The 16,451-nt window shown below is 39.8% G+C and overlaps 1 protein-coding gene across 2 annotated transcripts in view; it reads right to left on the bottom strand.

The window, feature by feature from the left end:
* The window catches only part of TUBGCP2 (tubulin gamma complex component 2), a 60,413-nt gene that overhangs the window by 27,565 nt on the left and 16,397 nt on the right, over positions 1–16,451 (bottom strand). For both annotated transcript variants that reach the window (XM_075257783.1, XM_075257782.1), the window contains exons 6-7: positions 13,096–13,303; positions 42–241 (exon numbers count right to left, since the gene is read on the bottom strand). In XM_075257783.1, the coding sequence (XP_075113884.1) occupies positions 42–241; positions 13,096–13,303 (408 nt within the window). The remainder of the gene's footprint in view (positions 1–41; positions 242–13,095; positions 13,304–16,451) is intronic.

The raw sequence follows: 16,451 nt of genomic DNA, 5'->3' as shown, positions 1-16,451 counted from the left end.
ATGAACAACACAAACACAAAATACACACAGAAGATACTTACCAAGTGATGCCAATACTTCCATTGTCCTTAGAGTGGGCTGGATGTAGAACCATAATTTTTGCAGGGAAAGTAGCCCCTGCCTCTGTAGGTGTTCCAGCTGTGTAACAAGGATCATGTATTCTTTTACCAATGTCCTCATAGCAGCACTCAAAGCATGGTTCACTTGTCCATACTCAAATGAAGACTTCTCCTCAATGAATCTGGGATATTAAATTGATACATAATTAAGTGTATATACATTAAAGGTGTTCACAATAGGAACTTCAGTCCAGATTAAGCATAAAAAAAAAGCATTTTTAGGCGCAAACTCATCGGATGCCATTATTGTTTATGGGGTAAGCAGGTAACCGCTTTTTAAGCAGAATGGGTTTCTGTTTTTCGGGTCCCAAAGCAGACTCGAAGAATGGAATCCCAAGCACAGGTGAGAACCTAGAGCAACAGTGTATAATTTTTAAAAAAAATTAAAATCTGAAAGATGTTTGATTTTGCAGCACAACACTCTTTATATAGCAGGCTTTCTACTCTTATAGCAACAAACAGTAACCTTAATAAATTTGTCACTTTTATCCACGCACCTGCGTTCCTCATAGTCCAGCTAGACTGTCAGGAATACCCTTCTGACGGTAGGCAGAGATCGGTGCTGAAGCTAATGGCACCAATATCTTAAGCCACCAGGCACATAACGGGAAAGCCGACAGTGTGCTGAACAAAAAAAATAAGGGTTGCACCGAGCTGATCCGTTGCGTTTGTAAAATTAATTCTATTTAGTATCAGGTATTTAAGAGCAGCAGTTTAAACTACTTCCCCATAGGGAATAGTACACTGTAATGGAGGACAACCTATATGATCAACCAATGCATGGAGGATCAACAAAAAACTGCGCTGACCTGAAATCTCATTAAAAGTTTTTAATCAAAAACACACTAATATACACACGACGCTAATTTTGTAGCGTTTCGGGGTGACTCCCCTTTCTCAAGTGACAAAACCAGAGCAAAGTTGAACCTTAAAATAAAACATACATACAAAAGAATAATCACTAAAAGTGAACATTTACTTAAAAAGAATTTCTTAAAAAACTAATAAATATATACACATTTCATAGTAGCAACCTCAAATCTAACCCACTAATAAGAATTTGATAAAACATAAGGCAGAACTGTGGACATTAAAAGAAAAAATCTTTTTCATAAAAAACCATGAAAATTCATAATGGAAGCTATCCATAATGTATGTGTTTAGATGCTGGTGAGGCATGTACCTGTAGTCCAAGATGAATAAAAGACTCTTTTTCATATGAAAATCATAAAAAACACCCATAAAAATCCATAATGGAAGCTATCCGTAATGTATATGTTTAGATGCTGGTGAGGCATGTACCTGTAGTCCAAGATGAACGCGTCTGCGATGCTCCAAAGTGTGTCTGAATACATTGGCATCCGCATGGTCTATATGTAGGTCTTAAAAGACCGCGAAATCACTTGCGCATGCGTGCTCAGCCCTAATAGCGAGTCCACGTATCAATCATTCCTACAATGAGGCCTGGAGATCGTTGGAACGCAGGACGGACCGCGCACGCGCTTTACCTTTTCTCAACCCGAGGTCTGGTTTTGATTGAACCGCATTACGATTGCGTTCTAATTAGAGGCTTTAACCAAAGCAATATGCTTAAGGTAAGTTGTGAAGTAGTATATTTGTAGTAAATTCACTCCCTATATCAATTTGGGTAACTATGTATATAGATCCAATAATAACTAAAGGAGTCTTCTGTATACTAACTCATAAGTGAAGCATTCCATGAGGATGTGATTGGAACTTAGTATTTTAATATATAATCAGTATAATAACGATTCAAATAACCATTTTGAGTCAGTAGTAACATGTGCTGAATGCCAATTGACAATCCAAACACTTACCTTAAGCATATTGCTTTGGTTAAAGCCTCTAATTAGAACGCAATCGTAATGCGGTTCAATCAAAACCAGACCTCGGGTTGAGAAAAGGTAAAGCGCGTGCGCGGTCCGTCCTGCGTTCCAACGATCTCCAGGCCTCATTGTAGGAATGATTGATACGTGGACTCGCTATTAGGGCTGAGCACGCATGCGCAAGTGATTTCGCGGTCTTTTAAGACCTACATATAGACCATGCGGACGCCAATGTATTCAGACACACTTCGGAGCATCGCAGACGCGTTCATCTTGGACTACAGGTACATGCCTCACCAGCATCTAAACATATACATTACGGATAGCTTCCATTATGGATTTTTATGGGTGTTTTTTATGATTTTCATATGAAAAAGAGTCTTTTATTCATCTTGGACTACAGGTACATGCCTCACCAGCATCTAAACACATACATTATGGATAGCTTCCATTATGAATTTTCATGGTTTTTTATGAAAAAGATTTTTTCTTTTAATGTCCACAGTTCTGCCTTATGTTTTATCAAATTCTTATTAGTGGGTTAGATTTGAGGTTGCTACTATGAAATGTGTATATATTTATTAGTTTTTTAAGAAATTCTTTTTAAGTAAATGTTCACTTTTAGTGATTATTCTTTTGTATGTATGTTTTATTTTAAGGTTCAACTTTGCTCTGGTTTTGTCACTTGAGAAAGGGGAGTCACCCCGAAACGCTACAAAATTAGCGTCGTGTGTATATTAGTGTGTTTTTGATTAAAAACTTTTAATGAGATTTCAGGTCAGCGCAGTTTTTTGTTGATCCTCCATGCATTGGTTGATCATATAGGTTGTCCTCCATTACAGTGTGCTGAACAAAGCACTGTTACTGGCTACCTATAGCCCAGCGAATTGAGTTCAAGCTACTAACGCTAACATACAAAGCCATCCACAACCTGTCCCCTCCATATATCTCTGACCTCATCTCCCGCTACCTGCCCACACGTAACCTCAGATCCTCCAATGACCTCCTACTCCGCTCTGCCCACATCCGCTCCTCACACAACCGCCTCCAAGATTTCTTCCATGCATCCCCCATACTCTGGAACTCCTTACCAAGACACATAAGACTGACCCCCACAATCACAGGATTCAAGAAGGCCCTGAAGACTCACCTATTCAGGAAGGCCTACAACCTCCAATAACACTATCACCGCACTGCCATCTATACCAGGCATGTCAAACATGCGGCCCTTTACAGGCATATCTGCGGCCCGCACAAAAGTCTCAAACTTTGTCTCTAAAGTTTAGAGACAAAGTTTGAGACTTTTGTGCGGGCCGCAGAGGTGCAAAACTCACGCTGCTGTACGCTGCTGTGTAGACGTGATGACGTCACATCGCGTCTACAACTGATAGCGTGAGAGAGAGAGAGTGCGGCAGGGGAGCGAGGACTCGGAGTCGTCGGAGAAGGTAAGTTTAATGTGTGTACACATAGAGGTGGAACGTGAAACTGGGGGCAGATGAAGAAGGGGACGGCATGACACTGGGGGCAGAGATGGAGAGGACGGCATGACACTGGGGGCAGAGATGGAGAGGACGGCATGACACTGGGGGCAGAGATGGAGAGGACAGCATGACACTGGGGGCAGAGATGGAGAGGACGGCATGGCACTGGGGGCAGAGATGGAGAGGACGGCATGACACTGGGGGCAGAGATGGAGAGGACGGCATGACACTGGGGGCAGAGATGGAGAGAACGGCATGACACTGGGGGCAGAGATGGAGAGGACATGAATCTGGGGGCAGAGATGGAGAGGACATGAATCTGGGGGCAGAGATGGGGGACATGAATCTGGGGGCAGAGATGGGGAGGACATGAATCTGGGGGCAGAGATGGGGGGCATGAATCTGGGGGCAGAGATGGAGGGATATGAATCTGGGGCAGAGATGGGGGACATGAATCTGGGGCAGAGATGGAGGGGACATGAATCTGGGGGCAGAGATGGGGGGACATGAATCTGGGGGCAGAGATGGAGGGACATGAATCTGGGGGCAGAGATGGAGAGGACATGAATCTGGGGGCAGAGATGGAGAGGACATGAATCTGGGGGCAGAGATAGGGGACATGAATCTGGGGGCAGAGATGCGGGACATGAATCTGGGGGCAGAGATGGAGAGGACATGAATCTGGGGGCAGAGATGGGGGACATGAATCTGGGGGCAGAAATGGAGGGGACATGAATCTGGGGGCAGAGATGGGGGGACATGAATCTGGGGCAGAGATGGGGGGACATGAATCTGGGGGCAGAGATGCGGGACATGAATCTGGGGGCAGAGATGGAGAGGACATGAATCTGGGGGCAGAGATGGGGGACATGAGTCTGGGGGCAGAGATGGAGGGACATGAAACTGGGGGCAGAGAAGGAGGGGGGACATGAATCTGGGGGCAGATGAAGGGTGTATATGTAAAAAGATTATTTTCTTTTATGAAACTAACAAAATCTTCTCAGAGAACAAGGCTGTCTGATCACCACTTATAATCTAAAAAAGATTGAAAAAAAATTATAGCAAATAAATGTTTAGTTTTTAATTGCTGTATTTTTGTTAAATATATGTTGCTGTTACATATTACTACTTCATATCTTGTTTTCATGACTGCTGTTAAAATACGTGTGTGATATTAGCTGCTGTGTGCGGCCCTCGCAACAACCTCTTGTTACTCATGTGGCCCTCGGGGTACCCTGAGTTTGATATGCCTGATCTATACAGTCTCCCCCTCTCCTTCTGTCTCTTCCCCTTCCCTCATAGATTGTAAGCCCTCGCGGGCAGGGCCCTCTACCCCACTGTGGCAGTCGGTCACTGTTAGTATTATATCTACATCTATATTTTGTGTATTGTATGTAACCCCCAAATGTAAAGCACCATGGAATTAATGGTGCTATATAAATAATCAATAATAATAATAATAATAATAATAATAATAACTTCCTAGCGGTATATAAAACCACATGTGCAGAAGGAAATGAAAGGTCCTCTTTAAAGGGGTTCTATAATTGGGAAAAGTCATTTTTAACTAAACATATACTTGCATAGCCCTGAGAAAAGGTAGGTGTGGAATAGCCTATGTATATAAATTGCCTCAGTGGTTTTTGAATGAGCCCATTTTTATTTATATGCTAATTAGCTTCCAGCCAGCACAGGAAGTTCCCAGCAGCACTTCTCTTTGCTATTCTTTCCTATCTGTGTGTTCAAACCAGAAGCAGGAAGTCATCAGCAGCCTGTGCTGTACACATACATAGGAAAGAATAGGCAGAGGGTGCACAATGAGACTTCTGGGGTGCACCAAGAGGCTAATTAGTATATGAATAAAAACTGGCTCATTCAAAAACCACTGAGGCAATTTACATACAAAATGTACGTGTGGAATAGCCTTTCTAAAGCCTATGCAAGGATGTGCTTAGTTAAAAATGACTTTTCCCAATGATAGAGCCCCTTTAAGGAAAATAGAGGATGCACACAGGCTCTGACAAGAGGAGGTCACCCCATCCCTGCTCTGTAAGTACAATATAACAATACCATACAACAAAACATTGAATGGTACGTGTGGAAGGGGACAATTACCTGTGGATGACACTATTAATGTAATAGTGCCCCCTGAAAGGTAACCGGATTACTTATGTTGGGGGATGGATCTATTACCAATGGGGGTTGTTATTAGGGCACTATTACAAAAACTGTGCCACGCCCTCACAAGTAATAGCATTACTTATGTGGGGAAGGGGGGGCTATTACCTATGGAGGGGGAAACTATTACCTGTGGGTTAGCCCTCATTATAATGGAGCAGCAGACTCTTGTCATATTCTGTTCATTTTTTACAATTAACCAATAACATGACTGCCTGGGTTAACCCTTCCTTGGCACTACTGTGTCTACCAATGGGTTAAACAATGGCATTAATGTCAGGAAACTCAAGGGTTTCTCAGAGGATACCCCTGTTCTCGGTGATGGAGCAGAGCATCATTTCTGTATCACAATAAGTCCATGTGATCACTGTTAAGACTCATTCACACAACAGGGTTAATCAGAATGTTGTCGACATTGTATTAATGGCTGCACACTTACCCAAGGATCAATTCACACAATAATTTAATGGTCCATGTTGTTAAATATTATATATTTACAATATTCTCTAGCAGACATGGGGTTAACACTCTACTGACATCATAGTCTTATATTCTTGGAACATGGGTGCGGTTAGTGTACACTATTTTAGAAATCTCCTTACATAGCTACAAGATGGAAGGTAACACCCACTCTCATGAATATAAATGAGTAAGAGATACACATGTCTGGGTCTGTCTTTGGGAAGACCAGGGGAAGACCAGGAGGTCTGTCTTTGGGAACACCAGGGTGGGTGGTCCAGGCAGATGGACATCCATGGACGTCGTAACCAGCCCAAGTCCACCAACCAGATGACAAGCATGAACCAAGCTGTAACTACAAGATATCCAGATGATTTAACTTCTCTGAAGATGTAAGCTATTGACAATTGACTGATATTTGTGTTATTTGGACATTTTCCCTGTTCCTGTGTTTTCCTTCAAGATATTAATAAACCTCTACACTGATTTATAACAAGCTGACTTCTTCCTATCGTGGACAAGGCCAGGTCCGGATATTTAACAGTGGACACAAGTCTCACCGGCAAATACAAGATATTTAACAGTGGCGAGCCAGCACGGTCGTTTTTTTTCCTGTTTTTCTCGTTCCGTTCACTTACAATTAAGGGGGAAGAGAGGAGTATTTTGCAAGTTGTATGAATTGCAAGATTCAGGAAGACTTCGAAAAAGAACTTATATTGGTGAGATACAGATGACTGTTGTACGTGTTATATGATACGGAAGCCTGTGTGAGGAAAGCCTGTGAGGAAATACAGAAGGACCACAAGTGCCAGACGTACTGAGACGTTCTGATGACAGGGACCAGCTGTTCCAAGGACAAGCTAAAGGTGAAGCTTTCTACAGTGGTGAGTAAAGATTTTACTTTTAAAGTATGGAAAAATTAGAGTCATTGTCTAAGAAATGTAACGTTGAGTTTAAAATTGTGTCTAGTGACAATTTAGTAAGTGTATGGCAAGATTTGTATACACAATGTGAACAGGCAAATTCTAAGATTGAAAATAGAATTTGTGCTAAAAAAGAGAAGCAGGTATTTAGGAATATTGCTTCTTTGGTAAAGATTTTTAATGACATGGTAACAGAAAAGAAATTAAGTAATAGTATGCATAAATCTGTTCAGACAGATGAGAAATCTCAATATGTTGATAAAGAGCACCATGTGGCAGTAATGGCCATAGATGGTGAGGAACAAATGATACAAGAAACTAAATTGAAATTAAAATCGCAGGAATATTTGATCAATCTGAGTAAAGCCATTCCCACATATGATGTAAAGATCCATGTGTGTAGAAACTCAGAAATTTTTGAAAGCCATGCAGAGAAATTTGATCTATCTAATGAACAAAAAAACAAAATGTTTAAATTATGGCTTCCTATTGATTTTACAGAACGTTTGTCTGCAAAAATGTCTTATGATAATGAGTCAAATGAATGGTTAAAAGACAGTGATGTGGAGAGATTAAAGAAACTAATCTGGTGCACTAGAGGTGACAGCATGCCAACATCTGACATACTGAATGAGATAAAGATTGGCAGAAAAGAATGTACATTTGCATTCATGTCTAAATTTGAGAGAACATACAAAACTGTCATTCAAAAGGTGAACTCTTCATCTATGGTGAAAAGTTTTGTTAAAAAGTTCAAATTCTTGGATGCAGTCACCCTTGCCAGTGCGTCAGATAAGAAGACTTTATTTGAAGCTGCTAGTTTATTGGACATGGCCAGAAGACATCAGAAACATATGTCAAATGTAAACCGAGTATGTCCAAAGCAAAAAACAAAGCCTATTAAGAGACATCTGTCAAATCAGGTTAAAGTGTCCCCTATTTATAGGAGGGAAAGTGACAAAATCTATGAGAAACGTAGGAAATTACATGTTGCATATAAACCATATGCCATGCAAGAAAATCCACAAATTGAAATTCCATTATTAACTGAAATTAAAGAATTGCAGCCAGCCAAATCTATTGAGTATCTGCAAAAGAATGTATCTGGGAATGTACCAGTTGTCTCCAAAATGTCAGATCTTCCCAGTAACCAAGAGGAATTTGAGCTACCTAATATTCTTAGGAAAAGGGCAAGCTTGGCATTCTCTAATGACCTGGTGGAGTTATTGTGGGATGTGATTGACAGGAAGGTCAGGGGTCGAATTTAAAAGTATCTCTGAAGGAATGACTGTCTATTGAGATTTACTTATGTACTATTTGGCTATATAAAGAGAAATCCCTTTTATATGAGAAGTCCAATGATCAGGTATAATCCACATGATTATGTGATGATGTTTATAAATAATCCTAATTATGCTATTGTGAATAATACTATGGATCATATTATTATATACAGTATATATATATACACACAGGAGAAGAGTCTCATGTGTGGTGACAGATTTTCGTCATAGTCCACTCTCTAGATGCAGAGAGAGAAGGAGCATGTTATATACAATATATGAATATATGACATGTATATGAATATATGTACAATATATGAATATGATCAAATAGTATTAGGAGTCCATAAAGTTATTAAACTTTTCCATTGGTTAAGATCAATATTGTATTAATTTGGTTTTTGCCAAAGTTTATCTATTTTTCTCTTCAGATATAGATATATGGAAAAATGCAGAAGTTCAATCAGTGATGTCCATTCATTCATCATTCTTTCCTTATAGCCAAAAGAATGCATGGAGTGTCTAACTATTAATGAGTAAACAAATTATCGTGGTGTGACTAATAACAATGCATGATAAAGTGATATAAGTCCTAACTTACCTTAAGCATGTTTTTCAATAGTTTCATGTAAAGTCCATGTTTTTAGGATTTTCAAGTTATAATCCATTTTGTTTAAAGGCATGCAACTAGGCATGGAGCTCTTACTGTGAATTAAGTGTTCGTTCATGTGGTCAGTTGATTGACAGCAACACACTGTGACCTGTGACCCTGATGGGCTGGTCAGTATAAGTGTTATGTGTGTTATGTGTCCACTGGTGTATACAACAGATCTGTGACATCACAAATAGGCCTAAGAAAATCAGGATGCATCCAACAAGGAAAAAAGGAAAATATATCCAACAAAGAGACGTCTATTTTCTTTCTATTTTCTATTTCTATTTTCTTTTTCTATTTCTTTCTATTTTTTATCTTATATGATCCTCTATATTAAATTGGGAAATTAGCAAATATATGTGAAATCCATTGAAAGGAACCTCATATGTTTATACCTACAGGAAAACCAAGTGTTTAAGTCACATGAGCTGAGAGAAAAGGTGACAGCTGCACTACAAAGCAAGGTTATTTTAGGTGAACATTCTGTAGGAAAAAGTAGCTTTTGAGAAGATACAGATAATCTTCAATATATTTGTTCAAACCTGACAAATAATAAAGGTTTATTGGGGTAATTGGATCATGGGATAATAAATATATTAGTTATGGTGGGAAAATCTAGTTAGCTATAGCCAGTATTGTATTATTGTTTTATTGTATTATTATTGATTATGTATTCTTACATGTACACACACACTTGCATACACTTACACACATCAACATCTACAAACATCGGGAAAACATAAATGTCTTATATGCAAATGAGATACGCTAATCATCTTCATGAAGGGAGAGGTATATGGGATATCAAGAGTGATAGTCTCTGGTTTATTCTTTACACTTCTGATTATAGGATGTGACATATTTTGAAATGTTTATGATTTATATACTTATTTCATATATATGGTGTTCACATACAGCCAGTACACAAGAATATATACAGTTAAGTTTAAAAATAATGTATTTTTACATTTGTGTCTTAGCAGAGTCAAGTGTGTTAAGTCTTGTCTCTATTCTTGGTATTGGAGGTATCTGAAAGGTGAAAAAGGTCACAGGAGTCTGTGAAGAGACGAGGTGTTAAGAGGAAACTTTAGTCACATAAGTTTTTATGAATAAAGGGTTAATATTGTGTCTCAGATAAGGAACACAATGATAATTAATAAAGTAATGTTCAAAATAAAATTATTTCTTATTAAAAAGGATAATAAAGTGATTAAACTTTAGAAAATGTATGATAAGTATGATAACACAATCATATAGGAACATATGTTTAGTATAATTGGTGAAAAGTTCTAACTAAAGAATAAATATTGTGATTGTCTATAGAATGGTAATTAATAATCACATTATATTTCAAAGTCGTGTTGCAATTTGTCATCACAAGTAATGTATTACACATATATATTCATACATATAGATATAAAGATATATATGTTGATATATGATGTTTATATAGATTATTGTATCCAAAGTACTATTATCTGATAGTTTGATAAATGTATTGAATATCAATATTTTAATAAGTCAAATATAAATATTGATACAATGTAAAGAGAAGTCTGATCTATAAATGAATGATATGGTACACTGTGATATTATAGTTTAGTTAATTGCCTAGTTTGGCTTAGCTATTAGGGAAAGAAAACTTATCTTCAATCAAGTCCAAGATTATGATAAAGTTTGATATCAAATGTTAATAAAAAGACTTTAACAGTTACAAGAAGAAGATGTGCGGGAAAAGACAAAATCTGAAGGTATGATGCTATATGCTTAAGCTTATGCCAAGGACTGTGTTTAAAAATTATTACTGGAGTTTGGAACCTTTGATCAGCTGATGATTGGACAGATATAAAGAACGTCCTCATCAATGTTTGGTGGAATCCTCTCTATTTCAAGACTTCAAGTTGTTTGGTGAGCAAAAGGGTTGTGAATGATAGAACCCGAACACAGAAATTGTGTATCCAAGAGACTGAGATTCCAGGACTGAACCTTACTGACAAGCAGCAGGGATGATGTCAGAATTCACACTTGCCTTGCTTTTGCAGTATTGCTCCAGAAGTGTCACATGATTGTACAGTGACAGGTGGTCAAGGGAATTACCAAAGGAAACTCCTCTACAGTCTATGTCTTGGTAAAGTGAAACATAACATATGGACTTTGCTGTTATATCAATATCTTCACAATATGAACTTTAATGGACAACGTTATAATATCTGCACAACACGGAGGAAATCTAAAGGACTTTAAGTCAAGAACTACATTTGTGGTAATAAGCCTTCTATTATGATGGAAGAAGAGATGACCAGAAGACCAGACGATGAAAGAAGAGCCTTCATCAGGTGTAGGATAGATAGTGGATCAAATTGTTTTCATCTTTGATCACAGTTTACCATAACATAACATAACATTTATTAATGTCAAAATGTATTGCAAATTGATGAAATTATTGTTACATGGACAATCAATGAAAATTAAGTTCCAGCAAAGAAGAAAGAAGATATAATCTAATTGTATGAATATTGTTGTATGGTATATCTTGAGAGTTCAAACAGATATTTCACTCTCAAAAGGGGGAAATGTTAAATATTATATATTTACAATATTCTCTAGCAGACATGGGGTTAACACTCTACTGACATCATAGTCTTATATTCTTGGAACATGGGTGCGGTTAGTGTACACTATTTTAGAAATCTCCTTACATAGCTACAAGATGGAAGGTAACACCCACTCTCATGAATATAAATGAGTAAGAGATACACATGTCTGGGTCTGTCTTTGGGAAGACCAGGGGAAGACCAGGAGGTCTGTCTTTGGGAACACCAGGGTGGGTGGTCCAGGCAGATGGACATCCATGGACGTCGTAACCAGCCCAAGTCCACCAACCAGATGACAAGCATGAACCAAGCTGTAACTACAAGATATCCAGATGATTTAACTTCTCTGAAGATGTAAGCTATTGACAATTGACTGATATTTGTGTTATTTGGACATTTTCCCTGTTCCTGTGTTTTCCTTCAAGATATTAATAAACCTCTACACTGATTTATAACAAGCTGACTTCTTCCTATCGTGGACAAGGCCAGGTCCGGATATTTAACAGTGGACACAAGTCTCACCGGCAAATACAAGATATTTAACACATGTAAATGATCTGATAAAAAGAAAAAGTAGAACAAGCCAAGAAGTCTATGAGGGATCTGTGAAATTGGAATACCCTGAGGTGTGCACTTGGCCGAGGGCTCTCAAATGTAGAAAACAAAATATCGGCAGCTCTTCTGCCCTGGAACCAACAAATAATGTCCCACACTAGACAAGTTAGTGACATTAATCCCTCAACATCTTTACATGACCAGTGAAGTTTTAATTAGTAACAATTTATTTTCCCATTTTTTGTTGCATAAAATGTAAATGAGTCTTTGAATTACGTTCCGTAATTAGAATCCCTAAAACAAACCCCCCTTTGTTCAAGCTGCCATATTACCCCACATGATATGATGCCGTTTCAGGCTAACTTTATATGTCCAGGCACCATCCACGTGTTAAAGGACATGACTAGTGTCGGCTCGTAAAGTCTTATGTTTGTGTAATGACAGTCATTTCTATTACAAAACTGACCACTGTATAAGCAATGCTACCTCTGATGCCGCCCCTGTTACCTCTTGTGTCACCCCCTCTACCTTACAGATTGTAAGCTCTTGCGAGCAGGGCCCTCAGTCCCATTGTGTGAAGTGACTATTTCTTTGTAGTGTGTCTTTTTTGTCTGTATTTGAACACTACAAATTGTACAGTGCTGTTGGAGCTAGATAAATAATATGTATTATGATGATGATACTGCATTTAGCTGACCTGATTCTCCACATAGCAGAAGAGAGATAGCACCCCAAAGATTCATCCCCCAACCTGTGTTATGAGACACAGGACAGGTGCTTTGACAACAATGTGTAAAGAATAGAAGGAATGATTTTACATAGCAGGAAAATGAAGGAGAGCTGATTAAAAAATATATATATTTAGGAAAACTCTTAAATTTACATAAGCTATCAGTATAGCTAGGATCATTCAGATGGGAATGCCCTTTTAACTAGAACAGGATATGGAAATCCCTATTGCATATTATTTCACTCTGTAAATGATTGCAATATTTTATTACCTGGTGACAGTAGAATAGCTGGCAGCCACAGGTAGTATCCTGTTCACAAGTTCTTTTACAGACATGTCTAGATTTGGATCTACTGAAAAAGAGCGTATCTGACGTCCCACTATGGACTGTGCAGTAATATACCGTCCATCAACTCCAATTAGAACATACAGCAAGTCCTCAACTATGGCTGCTTCCTGGGAAGAGAGAGCAAGAGTTCCTAAAAGAGACAAAAATAAAGAAATTAATTAGCATATGAATAAAAATGGACTAATTCAAAAACCACTGAGGCATTTTACATACTAAAGGTAGGTGTGGAATAGCCTTTCTAAAGGCTATGCAAGGATGTGATTAGTTAAAAATGACTTTTCCCAATGATAGAGCCCCTTTAAAAAGGCTATTCAGACCGTAAAAACATACAACAGAAGAGCCCAAGAGGACGTTGCTGGAAGAAGACACCAAAGGAAGGCCGGGCTAAAGATGATGTCCACCAGTGCACGAACCGCCCACCGTGCGTGGTAAGTAGAATTTGCATATATGTTTTTACAGTCTTAGTTTAAATACCATTAGCGGTGCCTGAATAGCCTTTTTAAAGGCTATTCAGGCATATGTAGGGCTCATAGGCCATAATTTTGATGATCGAGCCCCTTTAAAATTTCCTATCAGTTCAGCATAACACTATGTTCAAATTTGTCCTATCCTATCACTTCTTTTAAAGAAAAAAGAAGCAAAAATTGGGTCCAGCAATCAAGGAGGAATCCAATAAAAATGAAAACTGAACTTTTAAGGGCTCATTCACACGTGGGGTGGGTTTTGACACCGAGAGAGCCGCGACTCTCGCAACTTCAATGTCTTCTTCCGGCGAAGGCTCTTAACTTCTAGGCCTCGGGCAGAGCAGACTGTGCAGGCGCACAGGTCATGGGAAAATGGCCGCTTGCACAGCATTGTTAGCGGCCATTTTCCCGTGGCCTGTGCGCCTACGCACCTGGCGGACGAAGAAGGAGGCAGCGCTTGGAGACACTTCTCTGGCAGCGGTGGGGACACTTCCATCGCTGTTTGAGTGCTGCGGCCCGCCCCCATCGCTGCGGGAGAACTTATTTGCATACCGGTAAAAAACGGTATTTCTAAGGAACGGCGCAGTGCAGACCACGTCTAAAGGTAAGAGACGAATAGGCTTTCTAAAGGCTATTCCGACATCTTATCCACAAAAAGAAAAAAAAGGTTTTAATGGTAGAATCCCTTTAACTAATGTTTACCAATACTTTTAAATATATTATTAAAAGTTATATTTTAGTGTACACAAATCCCCCTTTTTCTGTTTGTATTAGTCATAGAGATAGATTCACAACAGACGGACACCAGACAAGTGTGAACGAAGCATAAAAAAAGTTGTAAAAATTCACTTTTGCTCCCATTCTACTCCATTGTGAATTTTTTTCCCCAGCTTTCCAGTATATTGTAAAACATAATAACTGGGACCTCATTATGAAGAATAATTTGTTCCGCAAACATTAAGCCCTTGTATGGCTCTGTAAACGGAAAAAAAAAAAAAACTTATTGGGTATTTTCCTCCCATTTAGATAGGAATGGTGGGGAGTAGTCATGAGCAAGCAAGATGAAGAGATTATAAAATTTTGACAGGGCTGTCGGTAGGAACCAAAACATACTTTTTCAAGGGGGGGGGGGGGGCAGTGCTCTATCATACCTCCCTGGGGAGTAAATGGAGGGTTAAAAAAACCAAAAACAACATTAGTAAATTGTATAGTCCTCCAGGAACCCAGGGAGAGTCAATTCACGGGATTCTAGTAAATCTCTGTAAGTTGTCCAGATCTGATTAGAGTGGAAATACTTTGGTCAAGCCAAGCTGAGATTGCCTACGATTGGGAGCATCGGCGATGGGGCTGGAGAAACATATTGCATCTGAAAGAGGGTAGTACATGCTGCTAGTGTAGGCCCTATGGTCGGATGTGTTTTCAAGCTCGCAGGAGGAGGGGAAAGAGGGGTTTGGACCTACCCAGGGGAGAGAAGATGGGGAAACTCTGATCAACCCATAGCAACACCAGTCCAACACCCTCTGAAGGAGTGGTGTGTAGTAATACCTCCTAATGTGAGGGAGACCCAGTCCTCCCAGTGACTTGGGAAGAAAAAAATAGCAATTTAGTCAGTCTAGCTGGTTTGTTTGCCCAATTTAACAGTGTCAGGTCACGGAAGACACAAAGAAAGGTGACGGTACACATATAGAGAGAGTTTAAAACAAGTGGAGGCAACAGGTAGGTACATTCATTTTACAGACTGCACAATGTCCAAACCAAGTGTGATCTGTCATTGCAGCACTACATCGTTTCGAAAGTAGAATTGGTGTAGATCAGGTGTTATTCTATTTCCCAGGTATTTGATGTCATCTGATGCCCAATGAAAGGGAAAGGAGACCATTAGAGAATGGACTAAGGACAAGGTGTGTGTGGGGGGAGAGCAGACAATTAACCCTTTAGCACAGACCTGGGCAAAGTCCGGCCCCCGGGCCACATCCGGCCCTCTGACTGATTCAGTCCGGCCCGCACAGCTTTGACTAGGGAGGCGTGTCTAGGGGGCGTGTCTTAGTGCCGGCCGAAGATGGAGATGTGGAGCGTGTCATAAAGTACTGAGAGATGTAAGGTGAGCTGCAGGGGGGAGAGAGAGAGTGTGAGTTTGTGTGAGCGTGTCTATATGTGTGTGTGTCTATATGTGTCTGTATGTGTGTGTGTCTATATGCGTGTGTGTCTATATGTGTGTGTGTGTCTATATGTGTGTCTATATGTGTGTGTGTGTCTATATGTGTGCCTGTCTATATGTGTGTCTGTCTGTCTATATGTGTGTCTGTCTATGTGCCTGTCTATATGTGTGTGTGTCTATATGTGTCTGTCTGTGTGTCTGTCTGTCTGTGTCTCAGCAACCTAGGGGGAAAAAATGGAAGGGGAATGTTATACAAGGGCAGAGATGGCAGATTGAGGGGGGGGGGGAAATGGGGAAAATAAAGGGGGATATGAAACTGAGGGAGAAATGGGGGGGGGGCATGAAACTGGGGGTAGATGAAGAGGGCACAGACTGGGGGGACATTAAACCGTGGAGGAAGTTGTAGGGGGACCTGTCTGCCTCTAGTTGCCCCAGTTTAATGTCACCCTCCAGCTACTCCTACGGTTTAATGTTTGCTTCCCGATTTTAATGTCCCCCTCTAGTTGCCCCCAGTTTCATGTCCCGCTTCAGCTGTCAATTTATTGCCCCCCTCCAACTATCCCCACTGTTTAATGTCCCCTCCAGCTGCTCCAGTTTTGTGTCCCTTCTAGTTTCTACCAGTTTATACTGGGGCACCAGGAGAGGGAGCTAATACT

The sequence above is a fragment of the Leptodactylus fuscus genome, chromosome 10 (genome assembly GCF_031893055.1).
Source record: "Leptodactylus fuscus isolate aLepFus1 chromosome 10, aLepFus1.hap2, whole genome shotgun sequence".
NCBI classification, from domain to species: Eukaryota; Metazoa; Chordata; class Amphibia; order Anura; family Leptodactylidae; genus Leptodactylus; species Leptodactylus fuscus.
The sequence above is the reverse complement of the archived record's forward strand: the minus strand, read 5'-3'. Positions and strand labels throughout refer to the sequence as shown.